At 40.0% G+C, this 23,542-nt stretch overlaps 1 protein-coding gene across 3 annotated transcripts in view; it reads left to right on the forward strand.

The window, feature by feature from the left end:
- Window positions 1–23,542, forward strand: part of GRIK2 (glutamate ionotropic receptor kainate type subunit 2) — a 611,732-nt gene that overhangs the window by 337,436 nt on the left and 250,754 nt on the right. For all 3 annotated transcript variants that reach the window (XM_048844922.2, XM_075126599.1, XM_048844923.2), the window contains exon 11: window positions 22,448–22,654. In XM_048844922.2, coding sequence (XP_048700879.1) covers window positions 22,448–22,654 — 207 coding nt within the window. The remainder of the gene's footprint in view (window positions 1–22,447; window positions 22,655–23,542) is intronic.

The following is a 23,542-nucleotide window of genomic DNA, read 5'->3' on the forward strand; positions in this document are numbered from 1 at the left end:
TTCTTTTTAATCATATGAAAGGATTTTTATTCTTAGCAATTATTCTTAAATTAAATGAACAATTTTCCTCAACATTATTTTCATCCTCATTACTAAATTAACACCAGTGAGCCAGGTATTTTAACTTTCTTTTATGTATATTTTTAATGATAATACAAATTAATATTCAGTAATATCTGTACTGTTATTTTAAAACAGTAATTTTAATTTTAACTCAAAAGAAGTTCTCCAAGGGTTTATGCTACTTGACTCCCACCATTCTGCATTTACAGGTATCAGAATGCAACATACTATTCCTTTTATTGGACTAACTTCGGTTGGTGAAAAAGACAAGCTTTTGAGCTTCACAGAGCTCTTCTTCAGTACTCACAGAGAATCACAGCTAAATGCAAAGTGGAATAGATTGTTTAGCATAAGTAGTTAGCAGAGATATGCCTGCTTCTGATGATGACCTGAGAGAGACTGGGGGTTGTTTGAAGACCAGAAGTGGGGGTTCATTGCTTTCACTTCTGGGCTTCAAACAACCCATCCAACCTCATCATCAGAAGCAAGCTCCCCAGAGACCGGCACATACCATCTCAAAACGTTACAAGATCCTGCCAGAAAAGATAACAATATATAATATATATGATGATATAAGACAAAAACATCATTTTATCTGAGGATGAACACTTTTCACAAAGCCGTCACTCTTATCTGATCTATCCGTCCTCATCCTTATAGGCAACCTGTACAACACTTTCAAAAGAGGAGCCTGAGAGCTTAAATTAATAATTCTGCTAGACACTAAACATCATGGACTGAACAGAGACATTGGGTTTATGGCTTATTAAACCAATCTGAAACCCACTAATCCCATTTTTTTCTTATGACTGCAGAGGTGTTAATGGTCCACTTCACCTGGAATGTGTGCTAACTACTTATGCTAAACAAATCTGTTCCACCTGGCTTTTAGCTGTGACACTGGGAGTATCTTTTCCAGACCAGAAGAAGAGCTTTGTGCAGCTTGAAAGCTTGTCTCTCTCACCAACAGAAGTTGGTCCAATAAGATATATTTGTTTATTACCTCACCTACATTGTCTCTCTAATATCTTGGGCCCGCCACGGCTGCAACTACATTGCATGCACACTATTCCTCTAATTCTGCTGTCCAATCAGAAGGGTGATGGTTCTGTGTCGTATCTGAACTGACATTCAGACAATGCTGGCAACTTAGGTTTATTTTAAAATTTCAAACTGGATTTTCATAGGTTAATAGATTTATAATGCCAAAAGGGGCCATTGTGCTTATCTAGTCTGACCGCTTTGCATAACACAGGCCATAGTAGTTTACCTAATAATTTTTGCGTCTTGCCCAAAAACCTGTTTGAACTACAGCATATGTGTTAGAAAAATATTGATTCTTGATGTAAAGACTCCAAGCGATGGGGCCTCAACCAACATCCCTTGGGAACCTGTTCCAATGGTTAAATATCCTCAGTTAAAAATATGCAATTTATTTCCAATTTGAATATAACTAACTTCAACCTCCAGCCATTAGATATTTTTAGAACTTTGGCTGCTATATTTAAAAGAACCCTGCAATATCATCATCCTCCTGTATAGGTAATTACAGACCATGATCACATCATCTCTTATGTTTCTTCTCCATAAGCTTAAGACTGAACTCTTTAGTCTCTCATTGTAAGATGTGTTTTACAGAATCATTCTTTCACTTCTTCCCTAAGCCCTCTTCAAGTTTTCAACATCCTTTTTAAAAAACGTGCACTCCAGAAATGAATGCTGCATTCCGGTAATGGTCTCACTAATGCCATATACTAAGGTAATAATGCTCTCCTCCCTGCCCACCCCCAATGCTTCGTTTACATCCAGGTATCATCTTAGATGTTTTTGCCACTATGTCACACTAGGAGCTCATGTTCAACTGGTATCAATAATGTTTCCAAAATCCTTTCTAAAGTTGCTGTTTTCCAGAAAATATAATACCCAGTCCAATTAGTATGGCCAACATTCTTTATTCTTAGATGTATGTTCGTGCATACATCTTATGTTAAAAGTCCTGTTGTTTGAGTGCATCCATTTTACCAAGCAATCCAGATTGCTCTGTATCAGTGACCTGGCCTCCTCATTATTTCCTACCCAACCAATCTTTGAATCATCTGCCAAATTCCTCAGTAATGATTTTATATTTTCTTCCATATCAGTGATAACAATATTGATCCATGAACCAAACCCTGCAGGACCCCACTAGAAACATCCCCTCTAACTGGCGATTCTCCATTAACAATTATATTTTGAGATCTATGGGTTAGCAAGATTTTAATCAATTTAGCATATATGTCATATTAATTTAGTAGAATGGTAATTATTTTAGTCAGAATGCTGGCTTTGCAAAAAGGTAAAATCCATTAGTGCAACTAGTGGCTTTGCCTGTATGTGCCAGAGGTGTGCATTAGAATGGCCACATAAGTTTTTGTAACTGGGGCAAATTCCCGGTGTAGACAAGAGCTACATTTTCTTCAGGGTAATTTTGGTTGCTGGTTGTGTAAACATCTGTCTTCATCCCACACTTCCAGATGGAATGCATAATTAAGAAAAGAAATTGGAGGATATTCAAATGGGTGTTATTAGCTGCTCATTTGTAGTGCAGTAATTCCCTTTTTACACCTTAATTACTGTTTGTTGAAGGCTTGGGTAACTGTAATAATTCTTGTTAACTGAAAACAAAAGAAACGGGGAGGGAGGTGGTCAAAATAATTGAAGGTCCAAAAGCCTCTTCTGCGCCTTTTGATATATAAGTAGGCTTGGAAAAATTATATTTTTATCAGTAAAAGTTGGTAAATGTCAACTTCACCGTACACACACAAACTGACAAAAAAGATTTCCATTGATAATTTAAATTTACAGGTAGGCAAAGTAAGAAAAATGCTGCTTTTATAATGATTATGGTTTGGTTGAGCGATATTTACTTTGTCTATTTTGACATGTGATGTTGACATTTTGTGTTTTAGTGTTTTGCAAAGCTTTAACATTTTGAATGTCAATGTCTATTGTCATTAAATAATTATTGTCTGTCACTCTCCCATAGTTTCCTACAAATCTGAAGACTTAAATTGATAAAAATCAGAATTTTGTGCAACAGTGAAAATTTAAACAAATACAAATAAAAACTGCTTAAAAATTAACCTCAATATTATCCATCAAAATTATAACAAATAAAAATTGAATTCTGCCAAGTGTATAAATGTGGTGGTTTGTTTTGAATGCGCAAAGAGTAGGTGTGGTGCTTTGCATTGTGGCATCATTTCTTTGTGTTTAATCAGTGTATTTGTATGTAAGACACATATTATTGTCTCTATTCTCCGGACAGTCAACAATGTGGGCAAGAGATTTTTTTTTCTCTTTTTATTTCACCGTATTATACTAGTGAAGTTTCAGCTATACAGCCCACTGTAAAAGACTGCATGTATGGAACAAAGCTGTCAAAAATAATGGAAAAGTTAAAATCACAGAGGAGAGTATTAGCCAGTTATAGCTTTAAGGATCCCTCCAAAAGTGTCTGTAGCAGGTTCTAGAATAGCAACCAACCTAATTTAGAGGCCCATGTTTGTTGTGCTGCTACTCCTGTTAACGTTTCTGCTTTGTCCAGTGTCACTAAGGTACCGTCAAGGAAGAATATAGCCTCTGAAGGGCAGCGTGGTATCAGTGCTGGCTGAAAACTAGGGAAAACAAAGATAGTGTGGAAAACTACACAGCTGGCATGCCAGATGTATGCCATTGCTGATCCATCTGTAACACATGGTATATGCCAGCCACTTTGCTAGATACTACATCGATAGGCAGGGAATCTGAGAGAGAGAATCTCCAGTGCAACTATAGAAATGCAAAGATATAGCATGGAAAACCATAATTTTCGCTTTATTTCTACACTTTTGTTTCCTTTCTCGCATTTTAAAATATTGTTAGAAAAGACTACTTGGCTCAATTACCCTGACAGCATGGATTTTGCAGCAGGGCTAATATCTCATTTAAATCAGCCCCATTACTGCACTGTGTATGTATTATGTGCATGGATGATACCTTGGTTATTTTCCTTTGCTGTCTGGCCTGCTTGCCAAGAGCTGTTATTTTTAAGAACCTTATTTCTGCTTGTTTCACTGCTTTCTAAAATTCCAAACAGTGCTCTGTTTTTCTTTTATATAGTAAAGGTGGTTGCAGGTAGTTTAAAGATTGTGACTATGACCTGCTTCCTACCTTGTCTTTTGTAAATGGCTATATATGCCCAGAGAAAAAATAAACAAACTGGCATTTCATAGATTCTAAGGCAAGAAGTGGTCACTGCATAGCACAGGCCATAGGAAGCAAAGGCTACCAGGGACCTTCAGGTATATCAGCACTGCAGGTGGGAGTAAGTCTCCAAGCCCATGTAGAGAAACTCATAGCTCGAGCTATCACGCTAAGAATAGCAGTGTGGACATTGCAGGGTAGACATAACCCACTGTCCAGTGTAAGCCCAGGGTTAGTAGAACTTGAGTTAGCGGACTCTGAGTTTGTTAACCTAGGCTTGAGCATCTGTACTCATTTGCAACCCCAGATTAGAATTGTTGAACGCTAGGTCCCAACTTGGGGCTCCAAGGTCTACACTTCATTTTGAGGGCCCTCTCATATCCCAAACTTCCTAGCACCTCCCAAAATGTAGCCACACTAGCCCTGTTCATGGTGCAGTGTGGGAAAACTTGATTGTCCACCAAACTTGATTGTCCAAAGGACATAGAAAGTCAGCCCATGGGATTGTGGGATACTTTTGGCCGACTCCAGAGCACAAGTCAAGGAGGGCTACACCTAAGATGGGTCCCAGCTTGACTCAGGTTCAAACACTCCACCCCATGTGAGGTCCTGAGACTCTGGGTTAGCACAATTTGTTTGTAGACAGAAGCGGGGTTATACCTGAGCTTGAGTTTGAACCCTGAGCTTACATTGCAGAGTAGACATACCCTATGGGTCTGAGTTTGGGTGGCTAGCCTGAGTCTTCGCTGGAGCTGCAATGTTCACACTTCTATTTTTAGCATGCTATCTCAAGCCCTGCTAGCATGAGTCTGGCTACCTCGGGTTGGGAGGCATTCTCACAGCTGCAGTGTAGACTACTCCAGAGCCAGGACTTCCATGCTCCTGGGCTGCTCACCTTCTTACCTGATTGACTGCCTGAGCTCCAAGAAGCTTGGAGAGCCTTGGAAACTTTTCAAAAAAGGTCAAAACTAAATGTCAGAATTCTTGTTCTGTGGAAATATTGAAATTTTGGGGTTTGATCCATTCTGGAATATTTGTAGTGTGTGCTGTGTGGTTTTTGTTTGTTTTTGTTTGTTTTTTGTTTTGGAATTTCCCACTGAATGGAAATTCCAGTTTCTGGCCAGCTCTAGTTCTGATAAATCCTCTGAGAACTTCACAGTCTGTTGCTGAGGTCACCTTAAACATATTAAATACCTTTGTTTGCATAATTTGTCCATCGACTGAGGGAATTCTGGAGTTATGTGGCTTTGTACATACATGTCTTATATGTTTGTGATGCTTTATAATTAGGCCTCTGATGTGAAAGCAATCTAATGTTTGGTTCAACCTTTATGATGGTGATAGCTCCATAATGACATTTATTTATCTGTGATGAGTGTCAAAGTATGACATCACTTGTGTATTTGAAATGCCCCCTATATTTTGAGTAATTGTCCCAAATGGTTGTCCTCACTTTCGGCTGAGATGTGTTTTTCCAGCAACTGAATATAATGGGCAGGTATAGTTGGCTGATGTGATAGAAACTATTGCATTTCATTCTATGTGTTATAGGAGTGTGCAAGTCAGTCTTTAGCAAGAATAAAATACTTTATTTAGCTACTTTTCTATTTTTCACATTTTTTAAAAAAAGCAACATTTGAATTTTAACATATTTCTTCAATGTTAATATCTAAAACAAAAAAAGCAATTAAAGATCAGTTTTTTTGCTTAAAATAGGACAATTTTAGAATGAACACAGACCTATTGTCAGGCAAATGTCCATTTTTCAAGAAGAAACCATCATTTTTACAAATTTGAGTGTTTTCAACATTTTTTTTATTTTGATTTGAATTTTAAACACCTAATATTTTCTTTAGTTTTACACCATAGTTCCCAACCTGTGGAAACTAGGTATGCATTATATGTATCCATGCAATATTCTATAGGGAATTACATTAGGGATGCAAACAGGATGTTAGGAATCATTAAAAAAGGGATAGAGAATAAGACAGAGAATATCTTATTGCCCTTATATAAATCCAAGGTACGCCCACATCTTGAATACTGCGTACAGATGTGGTCTCCTCATTTCAAAAAAGATATACTGGCATTAGAAAAGGTTCAGAGAAGGGTAACTAAAATGATTAGGGGTTTGGAACGGGTTTGGTCCCATATGAGGAGAGATTAAATAGACTAGGACTTTTCAGCTCGGAAAAGAGGAGACTAAGGGGGGATATGATAGAGATATCTAAAATCATGAGTGGTGTGGAGAAAGTGAATAAGGAAATGTTATTTACTTGTTCCCATAATATAAGAACTAGGGGCCACCAAATGAAATTAATAGGCAGCAGGTTGGGGATTGATCCTGCTTTGAACAGGGGTTGAACTAGATGATCTCCTGAGGTCCCTTCCAACCCTGATATTCTATGATTCCCCAGCATGCAGATCTAAGGGATCAGCAATAATATTTTATTATTCCATTTTTCTTAAGCCTTAAAATAAAAAAGCCACTTTGAATCCAGAAAGATACATTTGTCACTTTTTTTGTGTTAGCAAAGCTTTAGAAAAAAAATATATATATATACACACACAAAACTTGAAGCCTGTGTTTTGTCTTGTGGCAGGTAATAATTGCCACTTTGTGTAAATCATTGCTGTCATTCCTAATGACATTCACTTTCTAGTTTAAATATGATAAAAAGAAATACATTTAAATAAACATTTTTATCAAAATCTGTTTGTAAAAGAAAGGAGAAAGAGAGAGAGAAAAGAAAACAAATATAAACACCCTTTCACTTGAATTTAAATTTCACTGTCAGATTTTGGAAATCTGCAGTTCATACATGGTCCCATATCACCCAGTTAACTGTAGGTTGAAAAATTAAAATTAGTTTGTAAAACCACAGTTCTAATCTGATGTCTAGAATAATCATAATACATTAGAATCTTCTTTGTTGCATCAGTGAGAATTTATTTTAGTGATACCAATTAGGAAAAAAAGGCAGTTTACCAATGCTTGTGGTAGATTCTTCATCACTGGCAATTTTAAAATATAGATTGGGATTTTTTTTTCTCGATGATATTGTGACAGGGTCGGGCCAGATGGCTATAGGACAGTAATAGAAGATATTCGCCGCAGGCTAAGTAGGTCCCTTTTCCCTGGGTAAGGTAACAGGGAAGGTTCCAGAACTACCAGGAACCTTCTGGAGACACTTAAGACAGGCTGATTAGAACATCTGCAGCCAATCAAGGAGCTGCTAGAATCAATTAAGGCAGGCTAATCAGGGCACCTGGTTTTAAAAAGGAGCTCACTTCAGTTTGTGGTGTGCATGTGAGGAGCTGGGAGCAAGAGGCACTAGGAGCGAGAACGCAGACTGTTGGAGGACTGAGGTGTACAAGCATTATGAGACACCAGGAGGAAGGTCCTATGGAGAGGATAAAGAAGGTGTTGGGAGGAGGCCATGGGGAAGTAGCCCAGGGAGTTGTAGCTATTGCACAGCTGTTCCAGGAGGCACTTTAGACAGCTGCATTCCACAGGGCCCTGGGCTGGAACCCGGAGTAGGGGGCGGGCCCGGTTTCCCCCCGAATCCTCCCAGCTCCTGGTCAGACACGGGAGTCGTCGACCTGGACTGTGGGTTCAGAAAAACGGCCAAGCTGAGGGCTGCCGTGAAGCTCCAAGGCGAGCAAATCCGCCAATAAGCGCAAGACCCACCAAGGTAGAGCAGGAACTTTGTCACAGTATCCTCTAGTTCAAACAGGAATTAATTCGGGGAAGTCCTGTGGCCTGCGTTATACAGGAGGTAGGACTAAATGATCATAGTGGCCCTTTATGGCCCTATAATCTATGAATCAATGAAAAATATTTCTTTAGTGAAATAAATGTGAAATGAACTGAATAGCTAATATATATTGATATTCCCAATTTTTTTAAAATAAACTATATTCTAGAGACAGCCAGATGGCTTGGCAGCCACTTGCCAATTACCAAAGACTCAGGTTGGGGAATGACTTAGGGATAGCCCTTTTGTGATATCCACATGTTGGAATCTAAAGGTAATGTAACATCTGAAATGTTTATGTCATCAATAACCAATAAAAGAGACTAGTCTTGATTACATATAGTAAACTTTGTCATTGGTGCTCTGACTCTTAGCACCCTTAATGCTATTTTTTTCCCAAATTGAGCACCTACATTGCACTGGCAAAATATGCATGCCCATGTGCAGAAGGATAATTACTTTCCCCAGATAAACACATTAGCATACAAACCCCTATTTACGTACACAGTTACCCAAATTGCATATTTCAGGCTACTAATGGTTTCTGTGCCTATATCCTGCAGCTGTAACTTAAGTGCTTAGCTTTGAAAAAACGGCCTTTACTGTTTACCTCAAGTTTCTAATACACTTTCGAGTGGAATACCTAATTACACTGCCATCTTGGGCTCTGGTGTTATGGACATTTTCTCTTCTGTGGAAAACGTTGTGTCTACAGTTCCTGTCTCTCTTTCCCCCCTAGCATTTGATCCACTCTGCTCCCTGAATCCCTGCCCCTTCAGAAAACAAGCAAGGACTGTGCTATATCTGAGTGAGCACAGATAGCCTGTGACATAATTCTTAGGTGCTGGTCCCTACCCCACTAGTTGCCATGCCAGGAACATGTTTTCAATTTTCTGGGTTTTTTTAACCTGTTTTTATGAAAACATCATGAAAGTGTTTTTGCTATAAAATTAGATGTATAGTAGTGTACCTGCTTTAGAACCCACATACTTCAAGTTCATTAAAGGTTTCTTGTAAATTTATACCATTCTAAATCTTGGTGTAACAAAATCAAGTCACTTAATCTCCCAGTGTCAACTGAAAAACGGGGATAGTCATATTTTTTTCTCTTACCTTTATATATCTTATATTTTCAGACGGCAAGCTCTTCTGATGTATGTACAGCACCTAGCACACTGCAGTTCCAACCTTGATTGGAGCATGTTGACACTATTGTAATACAAATAATAATATGAATAAAAGAAGGGAAAAACTCACCATTTGGTTAATACACATTATTTACCAGTGATTCTCTGAACCCCAGAGAGCCTTCTCAATTTTCACAGTTATTTCCCTTCAGCATTCTGCTTTTCTGTCTGTTTTCTAGTGTATGTAAACTGGGAAACATTTGTCATTAAGGGCTTGTCTCCACTTACAGCTTCATTTAGGGTATGTCTACACTACGAAATTAGGTCGAATTTATAGAAGTCGTTTTTTTAGAAATCGGTTTTATATATTCGAGTGTGTGTGTCCCCACAGAAAATGCTCTAAGTGCATTAAGTGAATTAACTCGGCAGAGCGCTTCCATAGTACTGAGGCTAGAGTCAACTTCCAGAGTGTCGCAATGTGGGTAGCTATCCCACAGTTCCCACAGTCCCCGCTGCCCATTGGAATTCTGGGTTCAGATCCCAATGCCTGATGGGGCTAAAACATCGCCGCGGGTGGTTCTGGGTACATATTGTCAGGCCCCCATTCCCTCTCTCCCTCCGTGAAAGCAAGGGCAGACAATCGTTTCACACCTTTTTTCCTGAGTTACCTGTGCAGACGCCATACCACGGCAAGCATGGAGCCCGCTCAGGTAACCGTCACCGTATGTCTCCTGGGTGCTGGCAGACGCGGTACTGCATTGCTACACAGTAGCAGCAACCCATTGCCTTGTGGCAGCAGACGGTGCAATAGGACTGGTAGCCGTCATCGTCATGTCCGAGGTGCTCTTGGCCGCGTCGGCCGGGAGCGCCTGGACAGACATGGGCGCAGGGACCAAATTTGGAGTGACTTGATCAAGTCATTCTCTTTAGTCCTGCAGTCAGTCCTATTGAACCATTTTATGGTGAGCAGGCAGGCGATATGGAGTGCTAGCAGTGGGATTGTACCATCTTCTGCCGAGCAGCCATGAGATGTGGATGGCATGCAGTCCTTCTGCACCATCTGCTGCCAGCCAAAGATGTAAAAGATAGATGGAGTGTATCAAAACAAGAAATAGACCAGATTTGTTTTGCACTCATTTGCTTCCCCTCCCCCCACCCCCTGTCTAGGGGACTCATTCCTCTAGGTCACACTGCAGTCACTCACAGGGAAGGTGCAGCGAGGTAAATCTAGCCATGTATCAATCAGAGGCCAGACTAACCTCCTTGTTCCAATAAGAACAATAACTTAAGTGCACCATTTCTTATTGGAACCCTCCGTGAAGTCCTGCCTGAAATACTCCTTGATGTAAAGCCACCCCCTTTGTTGATTTTACCTCCCTGAAGCCAACCCTGTAAGCCGTGTCGTCAGTCGCCCCTTGCAACGGCAGACTATCGTTCCGCGCCTTTTTTCTGAGCAGACACCATACCAAGGCAAGCATGGAGGCCGCTCAGCTCACTTTGGCAATTAGGAGCACATTAAACACCACACGCATTATCCAGCAGTATATGCAGCACCAGAACCTGGCAGAGCGATACCGGGCGAGTAGGCGACGTCAGCGCGGTCGCGTGAATGATCAGGACATGGACACAGATTTCTCTGAAAGCATGGGCCCTGCCAATGCATACATCATGGTGCTAATGGGGCAGGTTCATGCTGTGGAACGCCGATTCTGGGCTCGGGAAACAAGCACAGACTGGTGGGACCGCATAGTGTTGCAGGTCTGGGATGATTCCCAGTGGCTGCGAAACTTTCGCATGCGTAAGGGCACTTTCATGGAACTTTGTGACTTGCTTTCTCCTGCCCTGAAGCACATGAATACCAAGATGAGAGCAGCCCTCACAGTTGAGAAGCGAGTGGCTATAGCCCTGTGGAAGCTTGCAACGCCAGACAGCTACCGGTCAGTTGGGAATCAATTTGGAGTGGGCAAATCTACTGTGGTGGCTGCTGTGATGCAAGTAGCCCATGCAATCAAAGATCTGCTGATATCAAGGGTAGTGACCCTGGGAAATGTGCAGGTCATAGTGGATGGCTTTGCTGCAATGGGATTCCCTAACTGTGGTGGGGCCATAGACGGAACCCATATCCCTATCTTGGCACCGGAGCACCAAGCCGGCAAGTACATAAACCGCAAGGGGTACTTTTCAATAGTGCTGCAAGCTCTGGTGGATCACAAGGGACGTTTCACCAACATCAACGTTGGATGGCTGGGAAAGGCACATGATGCTCGCATCTTCAGGAACTCTGGTCTGTTTCAAAAGCTGCAGGAAGGGACTTTATTCCCAGACCAGAAAATAACTGTTGGGGATGTTGAAATGCCTATAGTTATCCTTGGGGACCCAGCCTACCCCTTAATGCCATGGCTCATGAAGCCGTACACAGGCAGCCTGGACAGTAGTCAGGAGCTGTTCAAATACAGGCTGAGCAAGTGCAGAATAGTGGTAGAATGTGCATTTGGATGTTTAAAGGCACGCTGGCGCAGTTTACTGACTCGCTTAGACCTCAGCGAAACCAATATTCCCACTGTTATTACTGCTTGCTGTGTGCTCCACAATATTTGTGAGAGTAAGGGGGAGACGTTTATGGCGGGGTGGGAGGTTGAGGCAAATCGCCTGGCTGCTGGTTACGCACAGCCAGACACCAGGGCGGTTAGAAGAGCACAGGAGGGCGCGGTACGCATCAGAGAAGCTTTGAAACTCAGTTTCATGTCTGGCCAGGCTACGGTGTGAAAGTTCTCTTTGTTTCTCCTTGATGAAACCCCCCGCCCCTTGGTTCACTCTACTTCCCTGTAAGCTAACCACCCTCCCCTCCTCCCTTCGATCACCGCTTGCAGAGGCAATAAAGTCATTGTTGCTTCACATTCATGCATTCGTTATTCATTCATCACACAAATAGGGGGATGACTACCAAGGTAGCCCAGGAGGGGTGGTGGAGGAGGGAAGGAAAATGCCACACAGCACTTTAAGCACAGCACTTTAAAAGTTTACAACTTTAAAATTTATTGAATGCCAGCCTTCTTTTTTTTGGGCAATCCTCAGTGGTGGAGTGGCTGGTTGGCCGGTGGCCCCCCCCCCACCGCATTCTTGGGCGTCTGGGTGTGGAGGCTATGGAACTTGGGGAGGAGGGCGGTTGGTTACACAGAGGCTGTAGTGGCAGTCTGTGCTCCAGCTGCCTTTGCTGCAGCTCAGCCATACACTGGAGCATACTGGTTTGATCCTCCAGCAGCCTCAGCATTGAATCCGGCCTCCTCTCATCATGCTGCTGCCACATTTGAGCTTCAGCCCTGTCTTCAGCCCGCCACTTACTCTCTTCAGCCCGCCACCTCTCCTCCCGGTCATTTTGTGTTTTCCTGCACTCTGACATTATTTGCCTCCACGCATTTGTCTGTGCTCTGTCAGTGTGGGAGGACAGCATGAGCTCAGAGAACATTTCATCACGAGTGCATTTTTTTTTTCTTTCTAATCTTCACTAGCCTCTGAGAAGAAGATCCTGTGATCATTGAAACACATGCAGCTGGTGGAGAAAAAAAAAGGACAGCGGTATTTAAAAAGACACATTTTATAAAACAGTGGCTACAATCTTTCAGGGTAAACCTTGCTGTTAACATTACATACATAGCACATATGCTTTCCTTACAAGGTTTCATTTTGCCTCCCCCCACCGCATGGCTACCCCCTCCCCCCACCCCTTTCTCCGTGGCTAACGGCGGGGAACATTTCTGTTCAGCCGCAGGCAAACAGCCCAGCAGGAACTGGGTCCCCTGAAGAAAAGCACCCTATTTCAACCAGGTGACCATGCATGATATCTCACTCTCCTGAGGATAACACAGAGAGATAAAGAACGGATGTTGTTTGAACGCCAGCAAACATACACTGCAATGCTTTGTTGTACAATGATTCCCGAGTACATGTTACTGGCCTGGAGTGGTAAAGTGTCCTACCATGAAGGACGCAATAGGGCTGCCCTCCCCAGAAACCTTTTGCAAAGGCTTTGGGAGTAAATCCAGGAGAGCCGCGAATGCCAGGGCAAATTAATCCTTTCACATGCTTGCTTTTAAACCGTGTATAGTATTTTAAAAGGTACACTCACCGGAGGTCCCTTCTCCGCCTGCTGGGTCTAGGAGGCAGCCTTGGGTGGGTTTGGGGGGTACTGGCTCCAGGTCCAGGGTGAGAAACAGTTCCTGGCTGTTGGGAAAACCGGTTTCTCCCCTTGCTTGCTGTGAGCTATCTACAACCTCATCATCATCATCATCATCATCTTCTTCGTCCCCAAAACCTGCTTCCATGTTGCTTCCATCTCCATTGAAGGAATCAAACAACACGGCTGGGGTAGTGGTGCCTGAACCCCCTAAAATGGCATGCAGCTCATCATAGAAGTGGCATGTTTGGGGCTCTGACCCAGAGCGACCGTTCGCCCCTCTGGTTTTCTGGTAGGCTTGCCTCAGCTCCTGAAGTTTCATGAGGCACTGCTTCGGATCCCTGTTATGGCCTCTGTCCTTCATGCCCTGGGATATTTTGACAAAGGTTTTGGCATTTTGAAAACTGGAACAGAGTTCTGATAGCACGGATTCCTCTCCCCATACAGCGATCAGATCCCGTACCTCCCGTTCAGTCCATGCTGGAGCTCTTTTGCGATTCTGGGACTCCATCATGGTCACCTCTGCTGATGAGCTCTGCATGGTCACCTGCAGCTTGCCACGCTGGCCAAACAGGAAATGAGATTCAAAAGTTCGCAGTTCTTTTCCTGTCTACCTGGCCAGTGCATCTGAGTTGAGAGTGCTGTCCAGAGCGGTCACAATGGAGCACTCTGGGATAGCTCCCGGAGGCCAATACCGTCAAATTGTGTCCACAGTACCCCAAATTCGACCCGGCAAGGCCGATTTAAGCGCTAATCCACTTGTCAGGGGTGGAGTACGGAAATCGATTTTAAGAGCCCTTTAAGTCGAAATAAAGGGCTTCATCATGTGGACGGGTGCAGGTTTACATCGATTTAACACTGCTAATTTCGACCTAAAGTCCTAGTGTAGACTAGGGCTAAGTGAAGATGCTACCTATACCAACAGGAGAGCTGCTCCTATCGGCATAGGTACTCCACCTTCTTGAGAGGCAGTAGCTATGTCAACAGGAGAAGCCCTCTCATAGACATATTGCTGTCTATACTGGGGAGTTAGATTGGTATAACAACATTGCTCAGGATGTGGTTTCCAAGCCCCTAAGAGTCAAAATGCTAAGAGTCAAAATGCTGTTCATTCCTTCTGAGGGAGAGTAATAGACACAACTCCCTCCAGAACTCCTGGATGTTACTCCTCAGCTGGTCAGAGGTTCACTACAGAGTTGCCTAAGGCACTCTCTTCCCCTTCCTCAGAACCCCAGCCCCTACCAACTTGGGAGCAAAGGCAAATGTGTGCCTATATCATTGAGTGGAGACTTGATAGTCTCTAATCTTCAGTCTCCTTCCTTACTTAAAAGAGAGGTTATTATTACTCTGTGTCTTAATAATGAAGCTCAAAAGAAAACTGTGCAGAAACTGTCTTGAGATTGTCTTTTAAGTGGAAAAACACACACAGTTTAGAGGGGAAGGATACAGTGTGCTTCTCAGGAGCCAACAACATATACCGTCCTGTATTGCAGGCTGTAACAAAGCCACTCAAGCGAGACAGTTTCAGATAGCTGCCAGAACTAGTCTTTATTTTACTTGTCAAAGGAATGCCCACCTTTTTGGAACAATTTTTCTTCTGTCTCCATGTAAGGAATGATTTTCCTAACCATGCCAATAATGGTATTTTTTGAGATTTAAAATCTGTACTATCAGCCCCCGTGCAACCTCCCCCCCCCACATCATGACTTGAAACCATAAAATTACATGCTTCTACATGTGTTTTATTCCTATACATTATTTCTTTTTTTGTATTCCCCAGCTAAGGAAGAAAAATGAACATTGTTCTTGTAACATATTAACTGCTGAAATGCAATAGTGAAAGACAATGGTGCCAATAATAAACAAAACTAAACTAAAACAGAATAATAAGTGGGTGGGGAAACAGAATCATGCTTTTCATGGGAATCTTGCTTCAGCTTTTCCTGTGGTATGATACACATCTCTACAGTATATCTGAGAGGCTTTGTTTGTTTGGGTTGAACTGATATTCACCTGTAGTTAAACTAATTCATAAAACCCTGCTTCATGCCATTCAGTGGGAATTAACAAAGGTGGTATGAGGATGTTACTTTTCCCTGGTGTGATGGGAGTCTGTCGGAAAGGAACAAAAATACCTGTATCCTCTGTTTAAGTTAAAAAATGTAAACAAGGTTTTCTAAATGTCCTTTAAGCAATATGCCTGTGTTCTTGCCTCCACTGCTTCTGCATTCACATCTATCTAATTATTGACTTGATTTTGCTCCCTTTGCTGGTCAAGACCTTGAGTTACATGGTGGGAATTAAAGAAAGGAAAAGCATAAAGTTGTTGTTAATGAAAAAAATTAACACTCTAATTAACAGTACTTTAAACCATGCAACATGGATGCTGCTCCTACTTAATGTACATGAATTATCTTAGTGAAGGAGTCTGGAACAAATCTCCTAGGATGCCTCACAAGAAAAATAAACTTCTGAAGATAAACAGTTACCATTTCTAACTTCCATAAAGAAATAGAAAATAGACAATTGTTGAGGTGTGTGTTATGGTGCCCTCTTTGGTGCACGGAAAACTGCCATGTTAGACAATTAAATCACAACAAATTCAAGATAATCTGTCTTTGAAGGCAGCCAAAATGGCTTCTAGCTGAGCAGGGAGGCAATGGACAGAGACTGCAAGGAACTGTGGATCTTGGGCTATCTGAGCTGTTCGTTTAGTTCATTTGACCTCTATTTACCAAGGTGCACAGAACATCAATTGGTCAGAACCATGCTATTTGTTCATGTGACCTCTGGCACAAATATATGTTGTCTGAGGCACATTGTATCTTTTTATCTATAACAGGCTATGATGTATTACTATTTGTGTTTCAAGTGTTATGCTAGTGAACAAAATTCATAATTTACAAATGTCATTCAATATGATGCCAGCAGTTTTTAAGGAAAAGTCCACTGAGATTTTCAGCTGCATATTGCTTTTTATTAAGATTGGCTTTTTTAGGTACACACACATTCTATAGATGCAGTTTTCTAAAATATTTCTTTCTAGGAAAATGTTTCATCACACAAAAGATTATGGAGATGCAGAGCAAATATGATGTGGATCTAACACACATGTAATATTGGGAGTCATCAGATAATCATTGTCAGCCTTCAAGACCTCTGAAAGCAAAATCAGGTCAAATTACATAATATTAAATTCTCCTTAAAAAAGCTAGCAAGCTGGGATTGGATGTATGCAGCTTAGTGAGCTCTGTATATAAAAAGATTTCTCACCATTTCATTTTCAGTAACAGGACACTGACATCTTGATTTTCAAATTTGCCAGTGATGGAGAATCTACTTCACTCCTTTGTAAATTATTCCAGAGGGTTGATTACAATTACTTTAAAATGCACGCCTTATTTCCAGTCTGAATTTTTCTTCAACCTCCAGCCATTGCATTTCATTATACCTTTGTCTGCTAGATTAAAGAGCCTATTATCAAATGTTTGTTCCCTATGTAGAGACTTATAGACTGTGATCAAGTTGCCTCATGACTTTCTCTTGGTTAAGCTAAATAGATAGACTCAAGGAGCTCAGTCCCTAAGAGGTAGATTTCCCAATTATTTAACCATCCTGTGGCTCTTCTCTGAATCCTCTCCAATTTATCAGCATCCTTCTTGAATTGCAGACACCAGAATTGGACACAGTATTCCAACAGCACTTGCAGCAGTGCCAAATACAGAGATAATATAACCTCTTTATTCCTACTTGAGATTCCCCTGTTTATGCCTCCAAGAATTGCATTAGCCCTTTTGGCCACAGAATCACAGTTGGAGCTCATGTTCAGCTGTTTTATCCCAACAACCCCCAAATCTTTTTCAGAGTCACTGCTTCCCAGGGTAGTATCCTCCATCCTGTAAGTATGGCCTACATTCTTTGTTCCTAGATGTATACGTTTACATTTAGCTGTATTAAAACATATTGTCTGATGGTGCTCAGCTTACCAAACAATTCAGTTCACTCTGTGTGAGTGACCTCTCCTCTTCATTATTTACCTCTCCCCCAGTTTGTGCATCATATGAAAACTTCATTATTGAAGATTTTGTGTTCTACCATGTCATTAATAAATGTTAAATAGCATAGGGCCAAGTGTCATGCTGTCTGGAATGGCTCACAACTGTGAGAGCCTACCTATCAGAAAACAGGACAGACAACCCAAACTGGTAATGTGTTCTATAATTAGATTTCACCAAGCCAGTACCAAATGTGAACTCCTGGATCACTATACCAGTCTTAACATGGAGTCACAAACCCCTTGATGCCAAGTGTACCTTGCTGTCAAGAGAATTGGACTTTGGGTAAAAGATCACTTTGTCTAAAAATCACACCACATCCGGTTACCCTGTCCCAAAAGACCAGTCACTTACCCTAAATCAATTGGTACCCTAGATCTTACACCAAAGACCACTGCTGATAGCCAATTCTATAGTAAACTAACTAAAGGTTTATTAGGTAAGACAAGGAAGTGAGAGTTATTGAGAGTTTAAAGCAGGTAAAATATATGACAAGTGGGTCAGAGTCTATACTTCCAAATGGTAGCAGAGATGTAATAATCTGCCGATATCCCAAAAGTGTCTCAGGGCTGCCCAGAATAACTCTGGGGATCTCCATATTCTCAGACAGTTATTCTCTGTCCTATTAGAATCCAACAGTCCAGAGATGAAGCATCTTTTCTGGAATCCATACAAGTTGACAGTATCACTACCCACATGGGCTCTTCCTTTGATGGAGAGTGAGGAATTCATTTAGAGTCTTTGACCTCTGATCATCACACACAATTACCACTTGCTTTGAAATTAGCACTTTTCTGTTTGAGTTCTTCCTTTGCATTCCAAAAGGCTTCTTTCTTGATTTGATGGGCTGTTGAGTTACAGGGATATACACATTGTAAATGTTTGCTACGCCATTATAAGAGGATACAGATGCGTAAAAACAATGCATGTAACGTCCCATTAATTTTCATGATGTTTAAATGCCAAATACACTCTAATACATTTAATAATTACTTTGATCTATACTAATAAACAAGTGAATTGATCTGGGGCTTTGGCATGAGCTAGCATCTGGTCTGCCAGCATCACACCAAGAACTGATCCCTATGGGATCCAATGAGTAACATACTCACTTCATGATGATTCTCGGTATATAGTTACATTTTGAAACATGCCAGTTAGCCAATTTTTAATCCATTTCATTTGTTCCACATGAGTTTTTTATCATTCTAGTTTTTTAATCAAAATGTGCAGTAGCATGTTAAATGCCATACAGGAATCTCAGTATCATCAACACTAACACCTTGATCAACTGGACTTATAATCTTAACAAGGAAAGATACCAAGTTAGTTTCACAGGATGTATTTTCCATAAATCTATGTTGATTGGCATTAATTATATTACTCTAATTTAATTCTTTATTAATCTGGTCCTGTATTATCCACTCTGTTATTTTACCTAGGATCAAGATCAGATTGATAGGCCTATAATTGCTAGTCATCTCATTTATACTTTTAAAATATTAGCACAACATTAGCTTTCTTCTAGTCTTCTGAATCTTCCACAGTGTGAGAAGAGTTATTGAAAAGCAACATTAGATTCATAGATTCATAGATTCATAGATATTTAGGCCAGAAGGGACCATTATGATCATCTAGTCCGACCTCCCGCACAACGCAGGCCACAGAATTTCACCCACCACTCCTAAAAAAGACCTCACACCTATATCTGTGCTATTGAAGTCCTCAAATTGTAGTTTGAAGACCTCAAGGAGCAGAGAATCCTCCAGCAAGTGACCCGTGCCCCATGCTACAGAGGAAGGCGAAAAACCTCCAGGGCCTTCCAATCTACCCTGGAGGAAAATTCCTTCCCGACCCCAAATATGGCGATCAGCTAAACCCTGAGCATATGGGCAAGATTCATCAGCCAGATACTACAGAAAATTCTTTCCCGGGTAACTTGGATCTTACCCCATCTAAAAACCCATCACAGGCCATTGGGCCTATTTACCATGAACATTTAATTACCAAAACCATGTCCAGATATCCAGCAAGCTCCTTTGGCCAGCTCTTTAAAAACTCTTGGATGCAATTTTTCTTTCTTTGCTGATTTAAAAAATTTCTAAATTTAGTAGCTGCTGTTTGATATCCTCCTGTCTTACTACTGGAATGAGAAGTGCTTCATATTCATATAATATGTCTAAATCATCTGTTTTTTCCCAAATGTAGAACAGATATATTAACTGAACTCTTCTGCCTTTTCTGCATGTACTGCTGAGCTTTTCCATACATCTTGAGATAATATTTTAAGAAATCAGGCAAATAAAGAGGTTCCAGGCATTTCTGACCCTCCCAAAAGTACACAGCTTCCATAACTGAAGTGATCTGGTTATTAATTGCCATCAGCTTACCAAAGGCAAAACGTTTTACTTTTTACCTAGAGAATCAATTTTCCAAGGCTACACATTCTTACATAGTTCTCTGAGCTGTACTTAGCTAAAATTGGATTGCTTTTCTAACCACATAGTGCTCTGTGAACAGTGTACAACATTTTCTCAGACCCGAGGGTGTCATATTTATAGAGATGGTTGGTAAATGTTTGAAAAAAATGTTTTTCATCAGAAAATGCCAGTTCATTGAAACTGAAACCGTTTTTGTGACCATTTTTTGACTCTCAATTTTTTTTTTAAAAAGAGTTTTGAAATTGTCAGAATGTTTGGTTATGAATTAAAATAGTCTTGTTTTCTGCCTCAACGTTTTGTTTAGAAATATAAGCTAAGTATAGTACAAAAAAGAAAAGAAAGAAAAAAGGAAAGAGAGAAAGAAATGGTCAAACTCAAAATGAAATCTTTCAAAATTATCAACATGAAATGTTCTGATTGACCCAAACAGAAATATTTTTCAGCTTTTCAGTTTATGAAAATTTTCAAGATTTTGACTTTAGTCCTGATTCGGGATAGACAGTTTTTGTTTGTTTGTTTGTTTGTTTGTTTTTTTGATACTTCAAACTTGAATGGAACAGGAAAATTGTTTCCTACCCAGCTCTAGTAGTTACATTTTTTACAATTTTTTAGACATGAGAATGAAAAACACAAAATAATTCCAATATCCTTTCCACTGAAATATTCAAGACTCTTAAATTATTACATGCTTTTCAGTTTGCTTGGATTTTGCATAATATCATTCTCTTGCACTCCACACAATTCATACAAAATTCCAGAAAAAGTTTGACTTCATTCTGACTCTTGAAATACCATAATAGCCCTTACATTATAAAGCTTATATGAAATATCTCACTGAAGCTAATGGAGTTTTGGAACTTGGGAGGTAGCGTGCACATTGTTCTGTACATAGTAGGAAATGCAGTTTGCCTACTAAAACAAGCTATGAAAAAGAGCCAGTGAGTATACGCAGTGATCTGTTTCCAGATTTAACAAATTTCAACATAAAAATTCATATTTTTAATTAAGAAATACAAAAACTCCTGAACCACTTGCCAAATTTAATGTTAAAAACCAAAGTGCTGATCCATAACAAAAAATCTAACTCATGAGTAGCTCTTACTAATGTGAGGAGACAATGGAATGACTTGTGTGGGTCCAGCTTTTGCCAGATCAGTCCCTACATTTATTTCTTTAAGTAGAAATGTGTGAAATAGCGTCATAACATGACAATTTGGAGAAAACAAATATTGATCTTTTTAATACAAAAGATGGCCAAAAAAAACCTTCCACATAACATACTTTTTGAACATGTTTTGTTCTAACTACAACAAACCCCCCTCTCTCTCTCTCATACCCTTGTATCTGGGCAAAAATCATATGTGCAAAAGTTTCATCTTTATGCAAATTAAATGGATCAATTATGGGACTCCTCAAAAATGGTGTTTATAGCGAAAATGCTGACAGACTCTTATTAAAGCTGCCAAGTGCCACTAGAATGAGGTGCCTTTAACCCCAGTGAATGCTGATGTAGAGGTTTAGTACTGTATGAATTTTATAAAGTTACCCAGGAGAGTTATTTTATTATTCATTGAGTCTTGTGTCTGGTATAGTAATTGCATCTGGTGCAATTTTTCTTGCCTTACTTTGTGGTTATTTTTTATTCTGTCTAAAATGAGGAAAGGTTCTAAAACAGGAGAAAAGCTTGAGCTCATGTATTTAACCTATTCTGTGTCAAAAGGAAACTGGAGGTTGGTAATAGAAAATTCTTGATGTGGTATTTCTTTTCCCTCCCAGCATTACATGTAATGAAAGCTACATTTATTCTGCATACAAAACATAACAAGAAGTTGAGCATAGTAGCAGATATTAGTTTCCTACCAAATAAATTACTAATGATCTGCCAATTGTTTTAAAATGTTGACTGTCTTCTGTATACCACTTAATACAATAAACATCTACCTAAATCTTCAGTCACATCTTAACCTTACAATTAAATATCAGCTGAAGGTTTGAAGGAATTAAAATTCAGTTTCCATGGACTTAATTTTTTTAAATTTATTTTTTTGTTAATGTTTTCATGGGCTTTCTGCAGTCTCATAAATAGCAAAATATATATCTTGATGCAGCGGACCAGAATATACTGTTACTGATTTGTGTTTTGAAAGGTTTTCTACATGCTTATTTAAAAAAAATATTGCAAAAGCAGTTAACATCCCCACTTATACAAAAATTATAGCATGCAATACTTAACACTCTTGATTGACATTCTGAATTAAAACTATTAATTTTTCAGTCGCCAAATAACCACATTGTTAGATTGCTTTCATTTTAAGCAGTTTACAGGATTCTACCCAAGTAATATGTTAGACATTAATAAGCAATTCGGTAGAGAACACATTTCAGATTAGGTAGGGTGCGGCTGCACTGAAGATGTGGCTTCACTATTGGCTCATTTTTTTCACTTAAAAATGAGAGCGTTTTTGAGTAATCCAAGGTAAATTTTCCCTTGATAGAGGGGAGACAACAGGATTTTCTTTTTAAAGTCCACCTCTGTCTGTGTGTGGTAATATATTAACAACTTTATACAATGACTGAACCTCCCTCTCTGTGTCTTCACTTACAGGAAGAGCCATACGTGATGTTCAAGAAGTCTGACAAACCTCTGTATGGGAATGATCGATTTGAGGGATATTGCATTGACCTCCTCAGGGAGCTAGCTACCATCCTTGGATTTACCTATGAAATTAGGCTGGTGGAGGATGGCAAATTTGGAGCCCAGGATGATACCAGTGGACAATGGAATGGAATGGTTCGTGAACTAATTGATCATGTAAGTTCCTTTTTGGAAGCTTGTCTGCTATCTTACTGAAATCTAAGTGAGGGCAACATTTAACAAGGTCCTGCAGGTTACTGATTGCTTTTTTTACATGGATAGATTGTTATAATAGTGTATGTTAATGCTAATGGTATGCTGAGATTTTCTAGGCTAACAAGTCACTGTACTTAAAACAACAACAACAAAACAAACCAAAACAAAAAAAACCCAAACCAAAACAAAAAAAAAAAAACCTTAAAGATGCTTTTTTCTAGTTTTTAAAATGTATCATTAAACATGAGCTATTTATTTTGCATCTCTGTTTTTGTCTTCCAAATGGAAAGAGCTTCATGCTTTCATGAATCATTTCCAAATCTAAATGTAGAATAGATAACATCCACAATGATTTCTTAGGAGCAATGTATTTCCCTTGTGAAAAGAAATATTATAGTCACTAACTTAATCATTCAGGAGCAATCAGCCCTTCTTTTCTGGCAGGAGATTTGATACTGTGTCCCAGAGGAAACCCTATATAACCTTTAAAATATGCAGTATTATCTCCCATTAACATACACTGAGCAGATCCCTGTCTTTTCTCCTTAAAACATCTGCTGTAAAGTCCAGGCAGTAAGACAGAAATATCAATGCACGCTGAAGCAGCAGGGTAATTCAATCTGAGTCAAAACAGATATCATTACTGGCAATTGTTTGTAATTGAATAAGTCAGGCATCCCTTTTCTCTGGCCTTTAAAACTTTCTCAGTTGATGGTGCCAATTGAATTTGGTCTCTTGGAAATGGAGTTTAGTCTGTTTGCAAATTATGCAATTGTCTCTAGCTTCTTTGTGTTTGTTAATTTTGGTAAATTGCTCAATGTCCAGACATCTGATCAAAGCCACTTGAAA

This window comes from Caretta caretta, chromosome 3, assembly GCF_965140235.1.
Source record: "Caretta caretta isolate rCarCar2 chromosome 3, rCarCar1.hap1, whole genome shotgun sequence".
Taxonomy (NCBI): domain Eukaryota; kingdom Metazoa; phylum Chordata; order Testudines; family Cheloniidae; genus Caretta; species Caretta caretta.